At 38.1% G+C, this 24239-nt stretch overlaps 1 protein-coding gene and 1 long non-coding RNA gene across 3 annotated transcripts in view; one reads left to right on the top strand and one right to left on the bottom strand.

Annotated features, from left to right (window-relative positions):
* iars2 (isoleucyl-tRNA synthetase 2, mitochondrial) overlaps nt 1–24239 on the top strand; it is a 115483-nt gene that overhangs the window by 11644 nt on the left and 79600 nt on the right. For both annotated transcript variants that reach the window (XM_041180173.1, XM_041180164.1), the window contains exons 8-12: nt 5045–5160; nt 5661–5830; nt 6817–6907; nt 8324–8475; nt 12675–12835. In XM_041180173.1, the coding sequence (XP_041036107.1) occupies nt 5045–5160; nt 5661–5830; nt 6817–6907; nt 8324–8475; nt 12675–12835 (690 nt within the window). The remainder of the gene's footprint in view (nt 1–5044; nt 5161–5660; nt 5831–6816; nt 6908–8323; nt 8476–12674; nt 12836–24239) is intronic.
* LOC121273189 lies at nt 4857–23061 on the bottom strand. The gene is made up of 4 exons (XR_005941960.1): nt 22903–23061; nt 8637–8736; nt 7862–7928; nt 4857–7417 (listed from the first exon to the last, which is right to left on the bottom strand). It is a non-coding gene; the product is annotated as an uncharacterized LOC121273189 (long non-coding RNA).

The following is a 24239-nucleotide window of genomic DNA, read 5'->3' on the forward strand; positions in this document are numbered from 1 at the left end:
ATTGTATTAAACAGCATGCCTCTTTTGCCTCTTGCAACGGGCAAGGTATGGACTGTATCCAACCAGCTCGTGCTTGCAAAACTCAAAATGCTGTATCCAACATTAGATGTAATTTCGTGATTGGACAATTTTTATTAAATAATCCTCAGTGTGCTAAGAATTACGCTGATAACCAATTTAAGATTGTCAGGCAGGCCGGCAGTGTGGTGCATTTGTGTGTACTGGAAGCTACGTATATTAATACACTGCCCTGTTCATTGCAGACAGAAATAATGTACACAAGTTGTGCCTGGTTCAACTAAACAAAATAAGCGACAGCCATTTGTGGTTCATTCCTCAGGGCAATGCCTTGACCAATCAGAGTCAAGCTGCCTGGTTTAAATTTCAGACAATGCTTGGCAGTTAACTATCAGTCACCATTCACTGGTGCGTTCTCCATGGTAACATCTACCAGAGTCCACTTGCCAACCAATCAGTGCTCTCTTCTCAAACAGTATAAATATATTGTTTCCCCTGAATTTTCTTGTTAATTGTCCAGATGAATTCAAGACAAAAAGATTTGACAGAAAATGTATCTTTCTTTTCAGAAATACATAAGTTCTGTCCTACCAAATGACTAATCATGGTGTTGTTTTCTTCTGACTTCCAGCCTGGAACTGTCCACAATCTAATCAAAGTTCCCTGACCAAACAACAATTAAATTATGAATAATCTGAGCATCTGCATAGAGCACCAGTTTAACTTTGTAGTGCTTTGTGGCTAAAGCTGTTCTTTAGCAGAAAAACATCATTGAGTTCCATGGTATAACACTAATTTAAATAAAAAAGGTAGGAAGAGGGCTGAAGTCCTGCAAGCAGAATTTAGGGAACTAGGAAACAGATTAAAAAACAGGACCATAAAGGTAATAAACTCTGGATTACTTCAGGTGCCACACGCTATTGAGTATAGAAATAGGAGGTTAGTCCAGATGAATGTGTGGCTGGAGAGATGGTGCAGGAGGGAGGGCTTTAGATTTCTGGGACATTGGGACCATTTCTGGGGGCGGATGGGACCTGTACAAGGCGGATGGGTTTCACCTGAACCGGAATGGGACCAACGTCCTTGTGGGGAGATTTGCTAGTGCTGTTGGGGAGGGTTTAAACTAACTTGGCAGGGGAATGGGACCCAAGAGGAGGTTCAGCAGGGGGAAATGCACAGCCAAAATTAGAAGAGAGAGCGTGAGTCTGGAAGGCATAGAAATTATAGGCCAGTTAAGGTACAAGGGAGTTTTGCAAGGTTGGATGGCATTTATTTTAATGCAATGAGTATGACTAATAAGGCAGATGAGTTGAAGGCACAAATTAACAAATGGAAGTATGATATAATTGCTGTCACAGAGACATGGTTGAAAGAGGGGCAGGATTGGCAGCTCAATATTCCAGGATATAGAGTCTTCAAGTGAGACAGGGAAGGAGGTAAAAGAGGAGGGGGTATCGCAATATTGATCAAGGAATCAATTACAGCAGTAAGGAGGGATGACATCTGAGAAGCCTCCTCAAATGAAGCCATATGGGTAGAACTGAAAAACAAAAAAGGAGCAATCACATTGCTGGCCCGAAATCAGAGTTCTAAATTGGGGGAAGGCCGATTTTAATAAGATCAGATATGATTTGGCCAGAGTGGACTGGGAGAAGCTATTTTTAGGTAAATCTGCATCAGAAGGAAATAGGGAGAGTATAGGGCCAACATATTCCAGGGACAGGGTGGGACCAACAAGTCCAGGAAACCCCAGATGTCGAGGGATATACAGGATTGGATAAAGAGAAAAAGGGAGGCTAATGGCAGATACTGAGGGCTCAAAACAGCGGAAACCCTAGAGGAGTATAGAATGTGTAGGGGGGCACTTAAAAAGGAAATTAGAGAACGAAAAGGGGGCATGAGAAAAGATTGGCAGGTCAAATAAGGAAAATCCAAAGTTATTTTACAAGTACATTAAGAGTAAGAGGATAACCAGGGAAAGAGTAGGGCCCATTAAGGACCATAGTGTTAATTTGTGTGTGGAGCCGGAAGACGTAGTTAGGGTTCTAAATGAATACTTTATGTTGGTGTTCACAAGTGAGGGGGACAACGTGGGTATGGAAATCAGGCAGAAGGACTGTGATATAATTAAAGAAATTAGCATAGAAAGGGAGGAGATTCTAAGTGGTCTGGCACGCTTAAAAGTAGATAACTCTCCAGGCCCGGCTGAAATGTATCCCAGGCTGTTGAGTGAGGCAAGGGAGGAGATAGTGGGGGCGCTGGCAATAATTTTCAATACCTCTCTGGCCACAGGACAGGTGCCAGAGGACAGGAGGACAGCCAATGTGGTACATTTATCCAAGAAGGGAGGAAGAGATAAACCAGGGAACTACAGGCCAGTCAGTCTAACCTCAGTGGTGGGGAAACTATTGGAAGCAATTTTGAGGGACAGAATTAATCTACAATTGGGATTAATCAAGGACAGTCAGCATGGTTTTGTTAAGGGAGGTCATGTCTGATCAATTTGATTGAATTTTTCGAAGAGGTGACCAGATGTGTAGATGAGAGCAGTGCATTTGACATATTCTACTTGGACTTCAACAAGGCTTTTGATAAGTTCCCACATGAGAAACTGATAACAAAGGTAAGAGCCTATGGGATCCCAGGCAATTTGGCAAATTATATCCAGAATTGGCTGAGTGGCAGAAAGCAGAGGGTAATGGTTGATTGGTGTTTTTGTGACTGGATACCTGTGTCCAGTGGGGTAGCACTGGGATTGGTGTTGGGTCCCTTGCTGTTTGTAGTGTGTATATATAAACGAATTAGCCTTGAATGTAGGAGGGTTGATCTGTAAATTCGCGAATGACATGAAAATTGGTGGCGTGGTAAATAGTGGGGAGGACAGCCTGGGATTACAGGATGATATAGATGGGCTGGTCAGATGGACTGATCAGTGGCAAATGGAATTTAATCTGGATAAGTGTGAGGTGATGCACTTGGGCAGGACGAACAAGGCAAGGGAATACACGATGAACGGTAGGACCCTGGGAAGTACAGAGGATCAAAGGGACCTTGGTGTGCATGTCCGCCAGTCCCTTAAGGTAGCAGGACAGGTAGATAAGGTGGTTAGGAAGGCATATTGGATACTTGACTTTATTGGCCGAGGCACAAAATATAAGGGCAGGGAGGCTACGCTGGAACTGTATAAAATGCTGGTTAGGCCACAGCTAGAGGATTGCATGCAGTTCTGGAATCCACTTTATAGGAAGGATGCAATTGCACTAGAGAGAGTGCAGAGAAGATTTACCAGGATGTTGCCTGGGCTGGAGAGTTTTAGTTATGAGGAGAGATTCGATAGACTGGGGTTATTTTCCCTGGAGCAGAAGAGATTTAGGGTGGGGCCATGATTGAGGTGTATAAAATTATGAGGGGCATAGATAGGGTAGACAGGAAGGAACTATTCCTCTTGGTGGAGGGATCAATAACCAGGGGGCAGAGATTTAAGATAAGAGGTAGGAGGCTTAGAGAGGATGTGAGGAAGAATTTTTTCACCCAGAGGGTGGTGGGAATCTGGAACTCACTGCCTGAAAGGGTGGCTGAAGCAGAAACCCTCATAACATTTAAGAAGTATTTGGATACGCACTTGCGATGCCATGGCATACAAGGCTATGGGATTAGAATAGTTAGTCACTTGTTTGACTGGTGCAGACTCAATGGGCCAAAGGGCCTTTTTCTGTGCTGCAGACCTCTATGACTCTTTGAAAAATACTTTCTAAAATGTTAAAACCAAGGCGCTACTATGTGACTCAACAAGTGGAACGTTTGAGTAAAGTGTAGTTACACACTCACAAATGATTACCAACTAGTATTAATTAATTTTTGCATGGGAGATTCTAAAGCCCTAAAATTTTCCTGAATTTTGTGGAATGAGCCTGTTGCTTCAGGTGTACTGAAATTAAAGACTAGTATGAACATCCAATACTGTCTTTAATTCTGAAGATGTTTAATTGCTCTGTTGAAGGAGTAACTTTTCCTTGTAACTTGAACATGCAAAATTTCAATACATTGCTGTTTTCTTCTGTAAACTTGCAAAACGCAACTAATTTTTAACAAAAACAGAATTACCTGGAAAAACTCAGCAGGTCTGGCAGCATCGGTGGAGGAGAAAAAAGTTGACGTTTCGAGTCCTCATGACCCTTCAACAGAACTGATTGAATGTTAGAAGAGGGGTGAAATATAAGCTGGTTTAAGGTGGTTGGGGGGAGGAGAGAAGTGGGGGGGGTGGTGTGGTTGTAGGGACAAGCAAGCAGTGATAGGAGCAGATAATCAAAAGATGTCACAGACAATGGAACTAAGAAGTGTTGAAGGTGGTGATATTATCTAAACGAATGTGCTAATTAAGAATGGATGGCAGGGCACTCAAGGTACAGCTCTAGTGGAGGTGGGGTGGAAAGAGTAGCCCGGTATACAAGTTTTAAAAATAATGGAAATAGGTGGGAAAAGAAAAATCTATATAAATTATTGGAAAAAACAAAAGGAAGGGGGAAGAAACGGAAAGGGGGTGGGGATGGAGGAGGGAGTTCAAGATCTAAAGTTGTTGAATTCAATATTCAGTCCGAAAGGCTGTAAAGTGCCTAGTCGGAAGATGAGGTGCTGTTCCTCCAGCACCCCTCTTCTAACATTCAATCAGTTCTGTTGAAGGGTCATGAGGACTCGAAACGTCAACTCTATTCTTCTCCGCCGATGCTGCCAGACCTGCTGAGTTTTTCCAGGTAATTCTGTTTTTGTTTTGGATTTCCAGCATCCGCAGTTCTTTGTTTTTATCTCTGCAACTAGTTTTTAGTTCATTACAGTTGATGTAGTGCAACAGTGAGGATTTATTATAATCACACAGTACAGATTATATTGCTAATTACCTGGTTATTTTACAGAAATGAAAGAATGCTCAAATTCTTGGTTTATCTTAGAGGAATTGTTTAAAAGAAATGTCTGGGTTACAAAAGCTGGGTAAGTTCCAAATTCATTGCCGTGTTGTATCTGAATACAGGTATTCCCTAGTGAAGTGCTTAAACACAGAGGAGCTCTACCTTCTAGGTACAGAATGTATAGATTCTATAGCAGCTATCCTGGGAACACAGTTTGAAATTCTTCAGGCAGTCACAGGTACGTGGATTGAAAGTTGATTTATTTTGATTTTCTCTTTTCTCTATTGAAGATTATAACCCTTTATAATGCAGTGTCGTAAATTCTATTCCATCTCCAGTTTTTTCTCTTTTATCTCTGTCCTGAAAGTTGGAACTATTATTAAGCATGGTTCCAAAAGCAAGAATATTCCTCTAGGACGTTGTTCAAGTGATAATTTTACAGATACGTCCCTTGACTGTGAGTTTGTTAGAAGACAATTTGGGAAGTGTTTTAGTCAAACCCTGAATTCTGCATAAGACTATTTTCAGCAGAGCTTGCTGCATGTCCACCAGAATAGAGAATATGTTTTATTTCCCCTTCCTCCTTATTCCTGGGATGCTGAGACTAATTCTAGTGTCCATATGGTCATATTAGCTATTACTGAGTAACTTACCAGTATGGCTCTGATTTTCAGGATTTTTGATACGTTTTTAATATCTTCCTAACTCGGTTCAGTTACACTACTTCTCGTAATGTAGGTTCAGATTTGGAAGGTGGAGTCTGTAGCCATCCCACAATTCCTGGAAGAGAATCCCAGCTTTTGCCTGCTAATCATGTGACAATGGTTAAAGGGACAGGATTGGTTCATACAGCCCCAGCTCATGGAATGGAGGATTATGGTGTCGCTTCACACCACAAACTCTTTGTGGTAAGTTACAGATCTACTAGATACAGAAAATTCAAATATCTAATAATGCCAGCACAGGTACGATGGGCCAAATAACATCCTCCTGTGCTCAATGATTCTACCAAAATAATGCATTCAATAAAGTTAGATTGGGAGAAATGTATATACTACTACAACAACAACTTGTATTTATATAGAGTCAGTATAGGTCAGCAAATGCAGTGGTAATGGCTGAATGCGTTGTTGTGAGTTAGAGTACGGACTTGGGAGCAGGTGTAGGCCATTTAATCCCTTGAGCCTGTTCCACCATTTAATGAAATCATGGCTGACCTGCAACCTAACCTCTATCTCTGCTTCTGCCACATATCTCTCGATTAAGAAAAATCTATCGATCTCAGATTTAAAATTTACAGGTGATCTCGCATTGATTCTCATTTGTGGAAGAGGCTTCCAAACTTATACCACCCCTTGTGCATAGAAACGTTTTCTAATTTAATTCCTGAAAGGTCTGACTCTAATTTATAGACTTTCCCCATAGCCCTAGATACCCCAGTCAGGGAAATAGTTTCTTAGCACTGTTTGGATAAGCTTATGTTTATGAAGGGTGAAAGTTGGGAGACTGGCTAGGAGAGTATTTGGAGTCTGGAGGTAACATAAGTACAAATGAGGGCTTCAGCAGATGGGTTGAAGCAGGGTGGAGACAGGTGATAGAATGGGCATAGAATTAGGTGGACTTTGTGATTGGAAAAAAAGATGGGGTCAGAAACTCAGCTCAGATTCACACAGGACATGGAGGTGACAAACAGTCTGATTCAGCCTCATACAGTGACCTTGGATGGGAGTTGATGTCGGTGGCTCAGCAATGGTGTACGTGGCAGGGACTGAATATAATGGCTTCAGTCTTTTCTAGTGTTTAATTGGAGGAAACTTTGGCTCATCAAGTACTGGATGATATACTGTATTCGCAATTGCTGCAGTTTTAATTGGTTTGATCTTCACTATTTTAGGACTGTTTAGTGGATGAAGATGGCTTTTTCACTGAAGAAGCTGGATTAGAGCTTCAAAACAAGTATGTCCTTAATGAAGGAAATGAAACAGGTTTGTCTTCCCTCTTGTGTTGCAGAATGTTTAGGGAATGTTGCTCTGTTTGCCTTCTCGATGGCTTATTGGGTTTGAGGATGAGTAGCTGAACAATGGAAATAAGGAAGGTTGCATACTTAATCCTTGCTTTGTGCTGGAGTGGTGGATGGGGTAATGATGTGAATTTAATATTTTTTGTTTGCAGGAAGATCAACTAGGGTTTCTGTTTCTGATGGCTATGAAGGGACTCCTGTTAAGAAAGGATGTTCTTTTATAGAACACATTTTCACAACCTAAGAATGTCCAAATTGTGATTCACAGCCAATGAAGTACTTTTGAAGTGTAGTAATGTGGATATTAGATGAGGAAAATGCAGTATAATGGTCCCACCCCCAGCTGTCATCACATATCCTGCTGGTGCTTGTTATCACGGTTTGCCATATGAATAATAGACATTTGGGTGAGGTACTGGAGGATACATAGCAATCATAAAAAGCCAACAGCTGTAATCCCGGAAGGAATCAAATCCTGCAAGAGTAGAAAGGGGGAAATTATTTTAGAAAACAAAAACATTTCTCATAACTCTTTTGATTATATTGTTCTCTCAAATACTTTTCTCTATTAAAAACATTTTAATTTTATTTTCTCATTGCTTTGCCTTCTTCAACTATCCACTGTTCCAGTTTGAGCAAGCCAGTTGCCAGTGCTATTTAGCTGATAGGTGTTTGTTTTGTCAAGAATGATTGGTATCTATTATGTTTTTTTCTTCCCCCTATAAGGAGATACCCAGTCAGTGCTTAGTTCTTTCTTCAGCATAATTGAAGTTGTTAATTTGCTGTGTAAGGGATTGTACATTTGTACCCTAGTACTGTAAAGCACATTGGAACTAACATACATTAAGTACTTCAGATATTAATTTGTGGAATCTTTCTTGTTATAACTTTAGGAACCTGCTGAGTATTGCTGACTCACCACTTGATGCAATAGCGATAGACAGACAGATGTTGCAAACAGTTCAGTTCTTGAAAACAATTGAACCCTGTAACAGAAAAATATGCTTAGTTTCAAGCAATTGAATGTATACTGTGATGTCAACCTGATTCCAGTAGCTGAGCAGGAATGTACAATTTTATGATGAAATTGAGATGTTGAATTAGTGCATAGCACCTTCTTAGCTGCTATATAATTGCAGATTCTAGTTTCCAGTGAGATACTACTGCATTTTATGGATGAAACAGCAGTTACAGAGTGGTGTCCCTGTTGCTTTGAATTAGTAGTAATTTCACATCAAGAAAGGTTTCATTTCAGTTATTAACATGATAATTTGAGTTCCCAATTTTAGACTTGCCTCAGAAATAGTGTGCCACTTTTTGTAAGTGAGTTCTGATATCTGTACATTTTTAATGGGTTGTAATAACTTCTGAATTTCATTAGTCATCCAAATGTTGCATGGGGCAAACATGTTATTGAAAGAGGAGGAAGTAAAACACAGTTACCCATACGACTGGAGGACAAAGAAGCCAGTAATTATACGATCCAGCAAACAGTGGTTCATAGATACTGCAAGTATCAAAGACAGAGCTCAGGTAAAATCTTTATTTTGAGATTAACTTACTGTAATGGAAAACTTAAATTATCAATTTTGTAATTTGACATATTGTTAATATGTATAGTAATGCCCCATTTGTCATCACCAAACATTTTCTTAGTAGATGTTATTCTTTTACACACAATCAGCAATTGTCACCTTTTCTGCTGTAAGTTTGCACAATCTTCCTTTCCTTTAGCATACCTCAGAAATCACTGATGTTGCAATTGGACTTTTTCCTTCCAAATTTCTCTCTTCTCTGTTGAAAACACAGTAAGACAAAGACCAAAATAGGACATTGGAAGAAGGCTAATCTTAAGGACTCAGAATGGAACAATGGAAAATAAAATGGAAAGATTTACTAACAATGAAATAGAAAACTGTGGGAAACATATGAAACAGTTATCAATAGAATCCAGAAGAAACATTTTTGACTAGGGTGTAAGAGCAAACTCATGACACACCATGGGTGGATAATGAAATAAGGCTAAAAATGAAGTTAAAGAAAAAGGCGTACATGAAGCATAGAGTGGAGGATGACAAAGGGAAAAAGGTTAGGAAAGAAGCCAAGAGAACAAATTAGGAATGCAAAGAGAAACTGCAAAATTAAATTATCAAGGAATATAAAAAGAAATAGTAACATAAATTAAAAAATAAAAATCAGGAAAGGGCCACTTAGAGATACACATAATTAACTCTCAGGTTATAGCGAAATGACTGAAATATTAAGTAAGTAATTTTGTATTGACTCACATGGTGGACATGGCATTAGAAGAAATCAAAAAATATGTAAAGATATGTATTGATCTCATCACATTCAATCTTAATTAATGCATCAGACTTGGGGAGAATAGAGACCCTGGTCTGGATGGATTGCATCCACACATATTAAAAGTAGTTAGGGTAGAAATAGTAGTGGCACTATTGCGTACTTATAAACAATCATTAGAAGGAGGAACAGTGCCAGAGAACTGATAGAGTGCGAACAGCATAGATGGATTTAAGGGGAAGCTAGATAAACACATAAGGGGAAAAAGAAATATGAAGATATATAGATGGCCTTAGATGAATAAGAGTGGGAGGAGACTCATGGAGTGTAAACATCAGCATGGACCTGTTGGGCTGAATGCTTGTTTCTCAGCCGTAAATATTTTAAATACTGTTGAAGATGGTGACTTGTGCTGCTGAACTGTTGGACAGGCATCAGCTGCTCATTTGATTGTTTATCCTTAGCTAGCGAACAGGCAAAGTGATGGAGTGAATGACTTCTTCCTGTGCTGTATGACTCCATGATCTACCAGGCAGCCTTTAAACATATATCCTATGTATGTCTAAAACTTGTATTTGCATTTTATGATATTTGTGATAACTATTATATTAGAATTAACTGAAGGTTGTTTTTCATTTGTTGAAATTGTGAGATCTGCTGTGTCAGAAACACTAATTCCATAGTTCATGCATTGGCTTATCTTGATCTGTGGAATGATTCCACTAAATTAGGAACCTTAATTATCAAACTTGAAGTATGTATTTTTATTTGGAAGTGAATCTACATTATAGGAAGGATGTGATTGCACTAGAGTGCAGAGGAGATTTACCAGGATGTTGCTTGGGCTGGAGAGTTTTAGTTATGAGGAGAGATTGGATAGACTGGGGTTATTTTCCCTGGATCAGAGGAGATTGAGGGGGGGACATGACTGAAGTGTATAAAATTGAGGGGCATAGATAGGGTAGACAGGAAGGAACTATTCCTTTTGGTGGAGGGGTCAATATCCAGGGGGCATAGATTTAAGGTAAGGGGCAGGAGGTTTAGAGGGTATGCGAGGAAGAATTTTTTCACCCAGAGGGTGGTGGGAATCTGGAATTCACTGCCTGAAAGGGTGGTAGAGGCAGAAACCTTCAACATTTAAGTATTTGGATGTGCACTTGTGATGCCATGGCATACAAGGCTATGGGCCTTGTGCTGGAAAATGGAATTAGAATAGTTAGGTACTTGTTTGACTGGTGCAGACTCGATGGGTTGAAGGGCCTTTTTCTGTACTGTAGACCTCTATGATTTTGTATAATGTATTGTGCAACTCAGTGGATAAAGTATCACCAGGTTGGACCATTGCAATAACCCCATTGTGCCACAAGAGTGTGCTTTAATCTACATTAAAAATAAGGTTTTAATAGAATATATTCAAAGTTTAATGTATGGTACACCAAATGTACCATTTGTCTGCCATGCTGTCTATGTGCACACATTTCTTCTCTGTTAAGTGCTTTTTAAAAAAAGATTAGGATAAATTATTTGCAATTGACAGAGCAATAGGAAATACTACTAATAATAAAAACAGAAAATAGTGGAAATATTTGGGTCAGACAGCATCTGTGAAGCAAAAAACAAAGTTCATGTTTCAAGTCAGTGATCTTTCATCAGAACATAGAAAATACCAGATTGATACAGAAGTCCAAGTATTTCTTTCCTCTGATTGACTTTAGCAATTGCATTTAAATCAAACAAATCACATAGAACCAAGTACTTTATGTCAGCCATCTGAAGCTTCCAAGTACTTTCTATTAGGCCAAATTTCAACCAACCAACCAACAATCAACACTACAACTAATACCAGTGGATAAACATTTGGGTCCGTCATCATTGGTGGATAGAACATGACAGTTTGTAATTTGCTACTTGATTCGAAGAAGGGCCTGAGTCCATGTTGCATATTGTTTCCCCCCCACAGATATTGAATGATATGGTGTATATTTTCAGCTTTTTGCTTTTCAGTGGTCAAATTCTGGTTTTCCTGAGTCTGTCTGCTTAACGATTCCATTGTGTAGCCAAAGAGATACTGTGTTGTTTTGGAATTCAGGATAATGTTGCTGTCCTTGGGAAAAACAGCATATCACCCTGTTAGCTTTGAGCAACTCCATGGAGATTCACTTTTCTTTTAAAACACAGTAAATGCAGTATTTTTAAAAATATTTTTGTGTCTGTGCAGGAAAAGCATTTGTGCGAATGAAAAAAATGTTGGAAGGCAAATTGAAACAGATAATGGTCTGAATTTCTTCTAATTTGTAAAGCAACCTCGTAGTGCCTTTTAAATATGTGTAAGCCATTAAGGTTAAATCTGCCTCAATAAGTGGGAACCATTTTCTATTGAACTAAGGGGGACAAGATTCTGCAGTGTGGCGATCAGGATTTTGTGGTTAGCGGCAAAGGACCAATGCTCACCATTCACCTTGGTGGCTGCTTCCTACAAAGTTTTCATGGGCCTTTGAGTGGAGACTTGCCCTTATTTGGCATCTGACCTAGCACAGCACCCTCTGGGCTTCTGTGAGCAATAAGGGAAACAGCCTTCAGCCATTCAGATTGAAGAATCCTCACTGAGACATGTAGAGTATGAAACATGAAGTATAAAACAGGACTTATAAATCAGTACAAAAAGCCAAATAAAGATTGGGGATAACAATTGGATTGAGAGAGAGAGAAAAGGGATGAAGTAACAAATGACTATTTAAAAAAAATTCTCCTACGCTTGTTAATTTTTGAAGGAAATAGAGTCCATATTTGTAAAAGTAAATTTTCAGGGACTGGCGAGGTTGCTTGCTCATAGTTATCACTCTTATGCTATTAAAACATCACTTACTGTTGAATGCACCAACTCTAACTTTTCTGCTGCCTTTTTTTTTGCTCTTTCGTGGGATGTGGGCATCTCTGGCAAGGCCAGAATTTGTTGCCCATCCCTAATTGTACTTGAAAAGGTGGTGGTGAGTCATCATCTTGAACTGCGGCATCCCATCTGGTGCAGGTACATCCCACAGTGCTACTAGGAAGGGAGTTCCATTGTCCCACAACAGTGAAGGAATGGCAACATAGTTTATTGGGGAGCTAGTGAGAAAGAACCCCAAGTGCATGCCTTTGCATTGATTTCAGTGCTGACACTATTGGCAAGGAAGCCCCAGTGCACTCTGTGGGGAAGCACTGTTAGCTTCACTTTTATGCCAATCCAGACCAACATCTTTCCTGTGTTGAAGCAAATGGAGAATCGTTGATTGCTGGACTGTGTGTTTAAAAAAAAAATGTTTGAACTGAAGATAGTGCTCAACATTTCCTGTGCTTCATTTGCTTTTCTCAGTTTTTTGAGCCATTAGCAGTTTTATCCATTGTGTTTTGTACTAAAATAACATGGTTTATTCTTTTTGCCTTAGGAATTGCTGAAGAAGATACAAATAATTCCACAATCAGCAATGAACAGTATGCTTGCCATGTTAGACAGACGGACATACTGGTGCATTTCAAGGCAGAGGTGTTGGGGAGTACCCATTCCAGTTTTCTATCACAAAGAAACTGCAGAGCCACTCATTAACAAGTAAGGTGCTTTCAAAGTGATGAGATGTATTTCTATGCCAACTTGGAGTAATGGACAAAAATAGGAACATGACCTTTTGTACTTGGTTGCCATGCCAATTAAAATTTCACTGCAGTCTTCATAGTTTTGGCTATAATGATATCCACATGTTTTACGTATGGCAGTCCTGTGCATTTAATGGCAATTTCTTTTATATAAATACTTCATTAACTTCAATTGCCTGTATCTTTAAATTTCGTCATTCATTCATTTGTTGAAGCACATGGAACAGCATTACCCACCTCCAACCATTCTCGAAAAATTGTCTTTAATGGATGGAAATATTCAGCAGGTCAAGCAACATCTGTGGAGAGAAAAGCAGAGTTTACGTCATTGACCGGAAACGTGAACTCTGTCTTTCTTTCTCCACGGATGCTGCCTAACCGGTTGAATACTTCAAACATTTTGTCTTTTTATTTCAGATTCCCAGCATCTGCAGAATTTTGCTTTTGCTTTTAATTCCTATTCTCTCTTACCATTTAACCAGCTTTTAGATTGGAACTTCTGCTTTCCCATTGCAGAAAGTCATTACCCCTTTAAAATCTTTCTGAATTGCTTTGTTCAGATAACCTTCCCCCACTATACAGTCTTGCTGTGTTTTACTTGCTGTGTATGTATATTTCTCTTGCACTTTTATCCTGTTATTTTTTCTCTCTCTCTCTCTCCCCCTCTATCACTCCCCACCCTCTTTCTTGCTGTCTTAGGTTCTGCCACTGTAAGGACAGATGGTATGAAATGTAGAAAAATATACAATGGAAAAGTAGATTGATGTTCTTTTGTGGTTAATGCATTGCTTTTTGATAGTGAAGGCAGTTTAACTCTGCATGTGTACTGTGTAATATATGACCTGAAATTACTTGAGAATAGGACAGCATTGCATTCTGCTACCAACAGTCTGCCCAACAAATGTTTGTGCCTACATGATGCTCATTGCAGTTCAAAAGTAATTCATTATGTGAAGTACCCTGGGGCATTTTGACATAAGACAGCTCATAGGTGGAAGTATTATTTCTAGGTGATCTAAAGTTTTAAAAATTACAAGTGGACTAGTGATCTAGCAACCTCACCCGGATATCTATTTTCATTAATGTGGGGAAGTTGTTGAAACTGCAGCTGTGTCCTTGCTTGAGCAGGACTTTGAACAGTGACCCTGCAATCAGCTCTTTGTCATGACTAACATTCTACGTGGCTTTGGAAAGGGTGGAGATCAGTGGGCTTGGTTAGCTGGGGAATGCATTCTCTAATCCTTTATGATGCATAAAAAATGCTTTGAATTTTCTTACAAACCGTCATAAGTTTATTTACCTCCCTTTATTAAATTGTACTATGATTTTTGTTATGTTTTATGGGTTATAATTGCATATGTAATAATATAGCTATCATTAACACTACTTAGTTTTCATTGAGGTGGTAGTTTCTAGCTTTGTCAGTATGTGGAAAATATAGAATTTACGCCACACAAACAAGCCATTCAGCCTAACGAGTGCATTTTGGTATTTACTCTCCATGCAAACAAACAGTTCCAATCGAGTTATCTACCTGTTTTCTTATTGAACAGAACACAACCCAGAATTGAAGCATGTGAAACAGCATTGCCCACATCCAACCATTCTAGAAAAATTGTCTTTAACGAATGGAAGTACTCAGCAGGTCAGGCAATATCTGTGGAGAGAAAAGCAGAGTCCATGTCTTAATGTGAACTCTGTTTTTTTCTCTCTCCACAGATCCTGCCTGACCTGCTGAATGCTTCAAGCATTTTCCGTTTTAATATCAGATTCCCAGCATCTGCAGAATTTTGTCTTTGCTTTTAACCCCTATTTTCTCTTTCCATCTAACCAGCTCTTAGTTTAGTTTTCAATCCTCTTAATCTTCTCTAATAGTATTCATATAATGCCTTGTCAAAAGCTTTCTTAAAGGCCCTGTATGCTGTATCCACGGCACATCCTCTACCTTCTATGTTTGTTATCCTCTTGAAGGATTCTGAGGTTTTTCCACTACCACCATCCCATTTCAAATTACTGATAACTAGTTCTAAATGTTTTCATTTTATCTTGAAAGTTGGCAATTGCGTCCTTATTTTAAGGTGCTTTAATTTTTTTCCCCTCCCACAGATGTTAAAGCAATTGACCTGTAATTACCTCGATTAGCTCTGTCTTCCTTTTTAAAAATAGGCTACATCGGCTACTCTTTAGCTCTCTGGCATAGATCCACATTCAACAGATCCTTGAAAAATAATGACACAAACTGAGAGTTTACTGGACAACACATTAAAACATTTATATTAATAACAGTTATGCACACAATTGTTAAATTGAGTTATTCTTCAGTGTTCTCCTTGCTATGGGCCTACCTCTACTTTGCATGAGCTGCAATTAAGGTAAAATATTATACCTCAAATTCTGATTAATTCACATTAATTCCCTCATTTATATTGGCCTCCTGTCCTCACTAGTGCTCCACTAGTTCCCAATTCCTACCTTCTGCCCTTCTGAACGGCTACTCTTTACCTCTACTCTTTGCTTTCTGTGTTGCAGTCAGCTAGCTAAACAGTCTGCTATTTGTCCCTGACTCTGCACGCTCTCGTCTTATTCATTAGTCTACTATGTGGTACTATTGAAGGTCTTTGATAGTCTAGATAAATTGCATCTATTATTTTATCCTTGCCTACTCTCTCTGTCATGTCTTCAAAGAAATTAATGAGTTTAGGCCAGCAAAAATTACCCTTTCGAAATCCATGCTGATTATTTATTATTTTGGTTTCTAGATGTTATATTTTCTCCTTTTTAGTAGAGATTTCACTGTATTTCTTACCACCAACATTAAATCAGTTAGCTTATAGATCCTTGACATGTTGTGTCTCCTTTCTTAAATATTGGTGTAATGTTTGCTATCAGTCCAGTGGCACAACACCCTTTTCCCAACAGTACAGAGGAATCTGGGCATCCTCAGACATGAATTGCAAAAAGATGGCAAGTAAGTACGGCAAGCAATTCAGAAAGCAAATGGAATGTTAACCTTTATTGCAAGAGGAATGGAATAGAAAAGTAGGATATGTTGCTTCATCTGTATAGGGCATTGGTGAGACTGCACACAGAGTACTATATACAATTTGATCTCCTTATTTAAGGAGGGATATACCTGCATTGGAAGGAATTCCAAGAAGGTTCACTAGGCTAATTCCTGGGATGAATGGGTTGAGTGGGTTGGACCTATACTCATTGGAGTTTAGAAGAATATTAAAACTTTTAAGATTTGGAGAGTACTTGATGGGGTAGATGCATAGAGGATGTTTCCTGTCACGGAGAAATCTAGAACTAGGGAACAGTTTCAGAATAAAGGACCTCCCATTAAAGGCAGGGATGAGGAGGAATTTCTTATCTGAGGATCATTAATCTTTCGAACTCCACACCACAGAGAGTAGTGGAGGCTGGGTCATTGAATGTATTCAAGGCTGACTTAGATTTTTGATTTACAAGAGAATCTAGGCTTGTAGGGGTCAGGCAGGAAAGTGGTGTTAAGACCACAATTCGATCAGCCATGATCTTATTGAATAGCAGAGCTGGCTCAAGGGACTAAATAGCCTACTTCTGCTCTTATTTATGTTTTTCTGTCCTTATGTTCCTACCAATCTTATTCCCATCCTGACTGCGTTTATTTATGTGCCTGTAGAATATTTTACTATTTTGTTTTATGTTCCTTGATAACTTAATGTCTGTTTTGTATTTGCCTTCCTAATTGTTTTTTGACTTTCCTCCTAATGTAATCATATCCCCCCTTATCGTGCTCTCCCCTGCTATCCATGTACTTAGTATATGGCTCTTTTTTACTGTCTTTTCTTTGTATCTTTATTTATCCATGGTATCTCGTTATTTTTAGTTAATTTCTGTTTTTCAATAGAGTATATTTTTTCTTGACTCTGTTGCATTCTGTTTTACAATGTGAAGTACAGATAGATTACTTCCGATCCGGGCTACCCGAAAACTGGACGTATTTTTCCCTGCACTCCAAGTGGCTTAGGGAACCTTGACCCCACCTGACCGAGCTCAGAAAAGTTCGGGGAGTTGTTGCATCGGAATTTCCTGTGCTCTGGGTGAACATTGACCCCATCTGCCCCAAAGAGAAGAAAGATCATATTGTGCCTCCTATTTACTGAATTAAGACATTCTGATCTTTTTCTCGAAAACCAGCAATTTCTGACATCCGACATGGACTTGGTCCTGAGGTTGCAGGATTTGAGGTACTCTACCTGTATTGTGAACTGTATGGAGGATAATGTTAAATTTCAAAAGGACGTAGAAAGACTGGTGGAAGGGTGGCCAATGTTGGATGAAATTTAATGCAGAAGTGTGTGAAGTGATTCATTTGGTAGGAAGAATGAAGATAGGCGATATAAAATAAAGGGTACTGAAGGGGGGTGCAGGAGCAGAGGGATCTGGGGGAATGTGTGCACAAATCACAGCAGGGCAGGTTGAGAAAGTGGTTAATAAAGTGTACAGGATTCTGGGCTTTATAAATAGGGGCACAGAATAGAAAAGGAAGGAATTTATGATAAACCTGTATAAAACACTGGTTTGACTTCAGCTGGCGTATTCTGTCCAGTTCTGGGCATCACACTTTAGGAAGGGTGTGAAGGCATTAGGGGGGTGCAGAAAAGATTCAGAAGAATGGCTCTAGAGGTGAGGAACTTCAGTTATGAGGATAAGTTGGAGAAGCTGAAGCTGTTTACCTTGGAGAAGAGAAGGTTGAGAAGACATTGAATAGAGGTATTAAAAATCATGAGGGATCTGGACAGAGTGGATGGGGAGAAACTGTTTCCAATGGTGGAATGATCAAGAACCGGAGGACAACAATTTAAGGTGATTGGCCAAAGAGGCAATGGTGACATCAAGGAAAACTTTGTTTTAATGTGGTTAAATCTGAAATGTGCTGCCCTAGAGTGTTGTGGAGGCAGGTATCGTTGTGATTTTCAAAACAGAATTGAATAATTATCTGGAGAAAAAAAATTACAGGACAAAAGGGAAAATGCAGGGAGGTGGGTGACGAGGTAAGTTGCTATTGCAGGGAGCCAGCAGAAACGAGTTGGACTGAAAGCCCTTCTTCTTTGCTGTAACCATTCTATGATTCTATGTTTCCTATTGTTGTTCTATATCAAGGTTTGCCAATATTGTTGTCAATTTTATATTCCCATGTTCAATTCTCAGCCCCTCTAAATTGGCTTTTCTCAAATCTGTTATCTAGGTTTTCGTCATCCTTGTGTCTTAATTTTTATCTTAAAACGTATACTATTGGTTTGATCCATCTTGGTCTTTGTGAAGATAAATTTTTAAAAAATATTTTTGGGAATATGGTGGTATTCTGTAAAGAAGGCTGTGAGTGAATGTGTGTGAAATTAAACTGGGGGAAGGTTAGTAAAGACAGCTTGTCTGGGAGTGGAGAGATGAAAGGTAAAAGTGCATTTGTAATATGAGGCAATGGTGAAGTTGAACGTACGAGTAAATAGGTTAGGTTTTAAAATTTGCCTTATGTGATAGATAGGGACTTGACTTTTCAGCTGTTAAATTTCAGAGGGAGTTTAGAAGTGATGAGGGACTTTTACAACTTGCGAACGTTTCATAAGTAAACAAGGGAAGGTTATTGAATTTCATTTTCCCGGAAAGTGGGGGCAAGAGGAAGACAAGAAAATTTTTTATATTTTGGGAAAAACGAGTTCAAAGAGGTGCTTAAAACAATGGAGTTTAAGATCAAAGGGGAAAATGATATTTAAGGAAAGATAAAGGCAAAAAACTGCAGATGCTGGAAATCTGAAACAAAAACAGAAAATGCTGGAAAAACTCAGCTGGACTAGCAGCAACTGTGGATGTTTCGAGTCCGTTTGAAGAAGGGCCATATGGACTCAAAACATTAACTCTGTTTCTCTCTCCACAGATGCTGCCAGACCTGCTGAGTTTTTCTAGCGTTTTCTGTTTTTATTTAAGGAAAAATGTTTAGTTGACTTGTGTTTGCTGTGTTGGGGAGATGTCTTTAGACCAACACTGTGCTGAGAAAAGCTGTGAATTTTGAAGCAGTTATCCAGTTTCAAACCAGAAAAGTCTTTGTTTTCAGAAAGCAGTTTGTTTCTGAACTTCCTTTGGTTCCACAGCAGAGTGGAAGAGAGTGAGAAGTCATGTGGTATACATTATTAAAGTAGCAACAATTTTTGCCTTGGGTGATGTTACTGGATTTTAATGGTTTAAACCATAACGGAACTGTTGCCAAGTAGTTTAATTGTGTGTTCTGACCAAATGGGTTTTTTTGGGGGAGACTGTTTTATAAGACTGTTTTAACAGTGTAATTTTAGTCTTGTGTGCTTAAGTTTTTTTTTCTTCTTGTTAATAAACATTTTAATTTTAAAATCCTAAAAGTGTTCCTGGGATTCTATGTTTCTGGGATCAGTAGTTTTCCCCTTGTTTTCAAAATACAAATAAAAGTTATGATCAGTAAGACAAGTTTCCCTCTGGGATTTGGCTTGCTCAGCAAATAACATCAGCTATGGTCGTAACATTTTGCTGTACTTTTAAAATTGCCCTTTTGTAGCACAGTTCAGAATGGAATCCAGACTTGACGTTAATAGCATTAATGAGAAATTAATCAAATTTAACTGTCTGTCAATAGTTATCAAACTGGATTAGCTTTCCACTAGCCAAAGATTCTAGTATAAATGTGGCAAGCAGATTTTAGCTTGTGTAATTTTTATACACTTCACTAAATCTTTTGCTAGTTTTTAAAAAAACTCTTGAATTCAGAATACTTAGCAAGTATCCTCAATAAAGGTGTAAAAATGGGGAATTTGTCACTATATTGTAAAGCTCCAACAAATTAAATTAGTAGCCATTTGAATTATTTAACCAGTACACTGTTTTTCTTTTAAGCATTCAATTTGAACAAAGTTGTGCCTTAAAAATCCAGTTTTCAAAAACTGCTAGGTATTTATTCGTTATTTTCAATGTGCAATGCTATTGTGCTTCTCAAATTTGCAACATCCCATTTTCTCTTAATTTCATCTGACCAGCAAAGAGCTTCTATTGGATAACATTATTGGGAATTACTCAGCACGGAAGCTTTAAAATTACCAGATTCCAGCAACATTAATAAGGTAGTGAAGCTTCCTCCAGAGACATAGAGCCACATCTCATTATATGATTTTTGTCTTTTAGTTTTAGAAATAAGAGCACTAGTGACAAACTTCAGTGTCAGATGGCACCAGATGCAGGGGCCATCTTTTAAGTATAGATTATCACCTGAAATTCAGAAATATTTGTGACCCGATTCATAAGTTCTCGAGTGAATTTTTAGAGCCATAGCAGATGTGCAGTTGTTCAAGGGCTTCCACTGGTGCTCTGAATTTGCTCCATAGGGGAACACAACAAATTTGGAACTTGACAATCAATCACTTCAACTTGGAAGGAAGCAAAAATGTAATTTACACAGAAACAAATCATCTTTGAAAGTGCAGCAGTGATTCTGAGTTTTGATACCTGTAGTTGCTAAAGATCACTTTTTTTGGCACATTTTGAAAATCTTGTCTCTCCAAGATTTCCATTTCTTGATTGGAAAATGGTAATTATGAGATATGGAAGGATTCACCTTTTTCATTGTGTGTTCGCATTGAAGTCTGTTAGCATGTTCACATGTCTATTTTGAGAATTAGTCTGAAAGTGGAATTGTGGTTTTTACATTGTTTTATTCCGATCAAATACATATTTATAATAAGTTATGAGATATTTGTTGCAATACATGAAGTTACAAAGATGTTTTCTTTTCTAACATGCAAAAAAAAATCAGTTCATTTGAACTGTTACAGTGGATTAAATTCAGATCTATTATTTATTTTAGAAAATACAGATGCTAAATTGTAGTCCAAAGTGGATTGAACGTCTGCATAATTGTGGTGAACAAAATAGTGGCCTAAAGAATTGACAGGCAAACCTTAATTGTACTGGCTGTCAATTCATAGGTCATCGTCCTGTACACCTTCACCTTACTAAGTTGGTTACTTTGTAGATGCAATGTGCCTTCAACAGGGAAGGGATCCTTGATATGTAAGTGCCCATCGAAAGTAACAGCAGCTCCACTGGAAGCCAGTGCCATCCAAATGGAGTTGCTGTTACACCTGATGCACACTGCTGTTCTCTTGTCTTTTTAATGGCGTTTTAAGGTGTATTTATCTTCCACAATCATGACAATGTAATTATTCTTTCCGCTGTTGAAGCTGATCTGTGGTAGAAACATAGTGTATCAATAAGTTAAAATAGATTAGCATATTATCAAACGCATTTCATATTTGTAGAGAATTGTGATTTGTAACAAGGCAATGGCAGGAGTACTATTTTGCAAAGGTGTTAGCCTTTTCATTTTACTACCAAACATGCAGATTTTAAGATGTTTGGAGGACCTCCAGAATGACTCAGAGCATTAGGGAAAACACAATCTCAATCTAGAGCCTAGAGAAAAGACTATACTGGCATATCTTTTTCAGAGGCACTAAATTCTAAATATGAGTTTAACACGATGTTGACTAATTACACCAAAGTTCGAAAGTAGAGACTGCTAAGCAAAAGAAATGGAATAGATAACTTCACGAAAAGAGTGATAAATGTTCCAAATAATCTGGATGTAGTGATACGTAGTTCATGGGCATTCAGAACAGAGTTGGATACTAGGCTGAGAAAATTGGAATAAAAGAGGGACAAGCCTTGTTGGGCTCATTGGCCTTTTGTGTTTTTGATGTGGCAATGGCAATCTTGGAGCCACAATAAGAGTTTTGAAAACTTGCTAAAAGTGAGTTGAGATTTGTTCTTCAAATAGTAACTACAGTCCATCAAACACGAAGATAAAAGCAAAATACTGCGGTTGCTGGAAATCTGAAATAAAAATAAAAAATGCTAGAAAAGCTCAGCAGGTCTGACAGCATCTGTGGAGAGAAACAGAGTTAATGTTTCGAGTTCGTATGATCCTTCTTCAGCTCTGAAGAAAGGGCATAAGGACTCAAAGTTAACTCTGTTTCTCTCCACAGGTGCTGCTAGACCTGCTGAGTTTTTCCAGCATTTTCTGTTTTTGTTTTCATCAAACATAAACCTTGTAAATATGCAATATTAAACTTTCAAAGATGCAAATGTGAATTCATTAACAGTATTGTGTATCTCCCTAATAATTTGATGTGCTAAGTGCAAGCATTTTGTGTTAAGACGGTTGTTTATAGGTGTTTACATTTACTCTACTTAAGCACACTGAGGACCAAAATTAATGTGATTAGCTAAAAAATAAATTCTTGTTTAACAAACAACCCTGAAATTATGCAGGGTGCGATATGATTTTATGAAAGCTCAACTTGTTCTTCTGAAATTGTTATTTTAGGGAAGAGATTAACTAACTTATTTAGAATAATGCATTCTATGTGGGTATGCTACTATCCCATGGTGGAATTTTAAGCACTCTGAACAGAGGCACAATTTTTCATGTGAAATGATTGATTATTTTGCTAGATTTTTTAGTTTGGTGCACAGCAGAAAGTGTATCATGAAATCTATAAATTCTTGTGTACAAGAATATATAACTGAAATAGATAAAATACAATAAATCTAATTTTAACAAACCAACAATCCTTTCACTTCTCTTGGCTTTCAGGAGTTTAAAACTGTCAAGTTAAACTGTAAACTAATAATACAAACATTAGTGCAGCCTTATAAGTCATTCTGTATTTCTACAAAGTACCTGCCTTAACGTTATAGCTAGGTAAGGAAACAAATCTTTATAATTGAAGAAGCATTGCAAAAGAAATATTTTATGCCCTGCAGTTAGCAATATTATAGATAATCTTAACACTGGGCTCTTCACACATCTCTTGTATTTACAGTTACAAATCTGCTATTAAATTCATTGGTTGTCATTCACATTTAATACATACAAGTAAAATATTTGTCACATGCAATAAGATCAATTACTTGAAATTTTGATACATTTGCATGGAACTTGCTCATTTGCTTAGTTACCTGTGTATCCACTTTAACAGGGAAGCAATGTCATTGTTGGAAGTTATCTTGTCTGTCTGGTTCTACTCAGTCTTAAGACATTCATGAGGAAGGCCATAAATAGTTCACTTCCAACTGCCATCTGCAAGTAACCAGTCTATTGCTGCTATGTTTCTACCCTTGTAGATAAGCATTCCGCACAGTCACTATCAATCTATAAACTTATTGGCTGGCGTCATGGTAGCTGCATTATCTCATTCCCTTTGCCGTTGAAACCAAGTGAAAGTCACGTAATGCCAGAACTCCTCCTAGAAATGGCCTGTAAACTAGGGGCAAAGTTTTTCCAATCAGCTAATTACTTACATCAGAAGAAATAATTTGTTGGCTTTAGTCTACATAAACCTGCTTTTTGCTGAAATTTGCATTTTATAATTTCCAACACATTTCTGTAGTTGACCTTTTTTCCTTTTTTGATTCTGCAGCTTTATTTCGCTGGTATTGAATATTTGTTCAACACGTCAATAACCCAATACTGCTTTAGCCTTGAGTTTTATAACACAGTAATGTTGTGATTGTAACTGTTCGAGAGGGTGGAGGTATAAGCCCTTAAACTTTCAAGAGACAGGCTGCATGTGTCCTACAAAAGTGTTTTGTCAGCATATAGACAATTGAACTCTCGTATAACAACAATACATTTTGCATAAAAATAAAATTTACTTTTAAACTTTATGTGCATACTTCAGAGAACATGAGTTCAAATCCTGCCATAGATTGAGAATTTGAGCCCAATTTAAAAATAACTCAGAAAAGAAGCTGGTATTGGTAGAAGTGACCATGAAGCTGTTGGTTGTCATAAAAACTCAGCTGGTTCACCAACGTGCTTTAGGGAATGAAATTTGTTTTTACCTCGCCTATATTTGACCGCAGTCCCACACAAATGTGGTTGACTCATAGCTGTCGTTTCAACTGTTCTTGCAAATTCTACCAAATCACTTAGCTCTGCTAAGGATAGACAACAAATGCTGGCCTTGACGGCGTTGCCCACGTCCTGAGAATGAATAAAAGAAAATTCATCTGTATTTCTTCTTTAGTTGCAGACATTGCTCAGGGTTTTTGCATCAAATGGAAAGCAGTGAAAAAGAAATTTCGCTTTTGTATTTTTTTTTAAAAAAGCACTATGGACCTTTGGCTGATGTGGAAGTTAATAAATGTGGGTTAATGATTATCCATGCTGCAAATATTTAATAACTTTACTTTGTACACCCAGTGTAACTAGCATGAATTGAAATACCTTGAAGGAAATTACTTGAAATACACGTTTGATATGTATTTTCATTTGAGTAATTTAGCTTATCAAT

Source organism: Carcharodon carcharias, chromosome 2, assembly GCF_017639515.1.
Source record: "Carcharodon carcharias isolate sCarCar2 chromosome 2, sCarCar2.pri, whole genome shotgun sequence".
Taxonomy (NCBI): domain Eukaryota; kingdom Metazoa; phylum Chordata; class Chondrichthyes; order Lamniformes; family Lamnidae; genus Carcharodon; species Carcharodon carcharias.